This window comes from Nicotiana tabacum, chromosome 6, assembly GCF_000715075.1.
Source record: "Nicotiana tabacum cultivar K326 chromosome 6, ASM71507v2, whole genome shotgun sequence".
In the NCBI taxonomy this organism is placed as follows: domain Eukaryota; kingdom Viridiplantae; phylum Streptophyta; class Magnoliopsida; order Solanales; family Solanaceae; genus Nicotiana; species Nicotiana tabacum.
The window spans coordinates 17,853,530-17,855,682 of NC_134085.1; the positions used below are offsets into that span (position 1 = coordinate 17,853,530).

General features: G+C 32.0%; 1 protein-coding gene across 1 annotated transcript; it reads right to left on the minus strand.

Moving 5' to 3' along the window:
* Positions 1 to 475: 475 nt before the first annotated feature.
* LOC142181584 (uncharacterized) lies at positions 476 to 1,384 on the minus strand. Its single transcript, XM_075254604.1, has one exon. The coding sequence runs from the start codon at positions 1,267 to 1,269 to the stop codon at positions 643 to 645; it is 627 nt and encodes a 208-aa protein (XP_075110705.1). The 5' UTR covers positions 1,270 to 1,384; the 3' UTR covers positions 476 to 642.
* Positions 1,385 to 2,153: the final 769 nt, after the last annotated feature.

The window sequence follows — 2,153 nt, forward strand, 5'->3', positions numbered from 1 at the left end:
TAAAAGTGCAAACGATTAACATTTACCATAAAATTTTAGAAATTTTGCACAAAAATATACATATATATATAGGTGTAATGACAAATTTGAAATAACTATTCTATAGGCGGTTTGGTTCGATTTTTTCTAGTTATTTTTTTATTAAAACCAAAACCAAACCAAATTTGATTAATTTTTAAAATTCAAAATCAAAACCAAGCCAAAAAGTGTCAGTTTTTTGGTCGGTTTGATTTGGTTTTTGGTTTGGGTCGATTTTTCGGGTTTTTATAAACACCCCTAGACTCATATGCATGATAGTAAAATTTATTCTTTTCCTTTCTCTTTTTTCTTTAGGATATATAGCTCCGGAAAAAACTTAACCGTGCACAGTATCCTCTCCATTAATTTTATGTCCAGTATTTGTCAAAAATAAACACTTAACATTCTAATAAAATGAAAATAACATTCAAACTAATATTTTGTGAGATTTCCATAATAAATACATAATGTAAGTATTTGATTTCAAAATATAATAGGCATATTTACAAATTAGTGAAGTGTTGAGTGTAATTTACAAAAAATGGAGCACTTAGAAAGCTATAACAATTATTGATGCAAGGAAGGATAAGTTCCCTTTCAAAAAGATAATGAGTTGCTGTTTTACTACGAAAGAAAGAAAGTTAAAGGCACGCACCACCAAAGAGCAGGCTCGATGAGTCTGACATCGGAGATATCAATATTCCGGCAGCCGATAAACCCTACCAACCTCGGCCTGCACTCATCCCCAAGGCAAGCTCCGGTGTGGTTCCAGCTCACCATTACATTTTTCTTGTCATCAAATCTCTGCACAAACTTCAATCCCTGTCCGTTGATTTCTCCACCTCCGGTAATCCCTACATCCGCCGCATCCTCCGCTAGTACTACATACCACCTGTTCCGCTCGTTCGGGTAATCCTCCAATCTCGGTCCTCCTAAAATTGTCGCATTCCGGTGAATATCCAGTAAGACACCGGATTTCAGGAATATTGTCGCCGTTAAGTATTTCCCCGGGGGGAAGATGACGTGGCATTGACGCTGGTGTGTGAAAACGGCTCCTGAGCATGCGTTTATGGCTTTCTGGATTGGAACTGTGTCGTAGTGTGTGCCGTCGCCGGCGGCGCCGAATTTGGTGACGGAGATGGATAGGGAGTTGGGTTTTGATGGGAGGATGGAGAGTCCCGACGTGGAAGAATATGACTGGGTACTGAAAGATAAAGTGAGAAGTGAGAGGAGTAATTGAAGTTGAAACATTTTGTGTTTATTGGAGAATGAAAATGAAATGATTTGATCTGAAAATGGAATGAACAAGTGGAGTGATTGACTACGATTATATGTATTTTGAGTTTATTATTTAAATGCCCATTTAATTATGTAAAATTATTGAATAAAGTTATGTTTTTTTTGCTTATATAAAAAATCATTTAATTATAACTATAGCAGTTAAAATGTCATTCAACCAAATTTCGCAATATATTTTGCGGCAAATATCTATATTATATTAAAAGGAGGATAGTGAAGCATGATGTTAAGCCAAGTGATATGTTGAGAAAATGTCACTTGGCACTTTTAAGACATAATCTAAAAATATTTTAGACAAATCTAATAAAGATTAAGACAAGATTTGATCAAATTTAATTTACATAGTTATTAGATTGTCTTTGACTACATATCATTTTAATTTGGTTATGTAAGGAAACAATGATTTAGTTTGAGTTATCAAAAAAAAGTTATCGACCCATATAATTTTCGCATAAAATAAAGCAAGTAAATACTTAATACTCAAAATAATATTTATAAGTTTAAACACTATAAATGAATATTAAAAATAAATGGAAATTTTATTTTAATAGAAAGAAAGCTCATATTCATCTATATATAATATGTTATAACGGAAATAGCGAACAAAGGTATGAAGTAAGTAGAAGCTAAAAAAAAGTCACATAAATAGTGTGACAATATTAAGCAATGGATAACGCAATAACTCTATTAAATTTTGCCTCCAAAATCTAGGATTTAAGATAAAGATATTTATAAAATTAATTACAGTCAAAAAAATAGATCATAAAATTTAAAAATAAAATTAAAACTCAACATTTTCGATTGAAAATAAAGGAGAACGGAAATTTAAGCTTGAA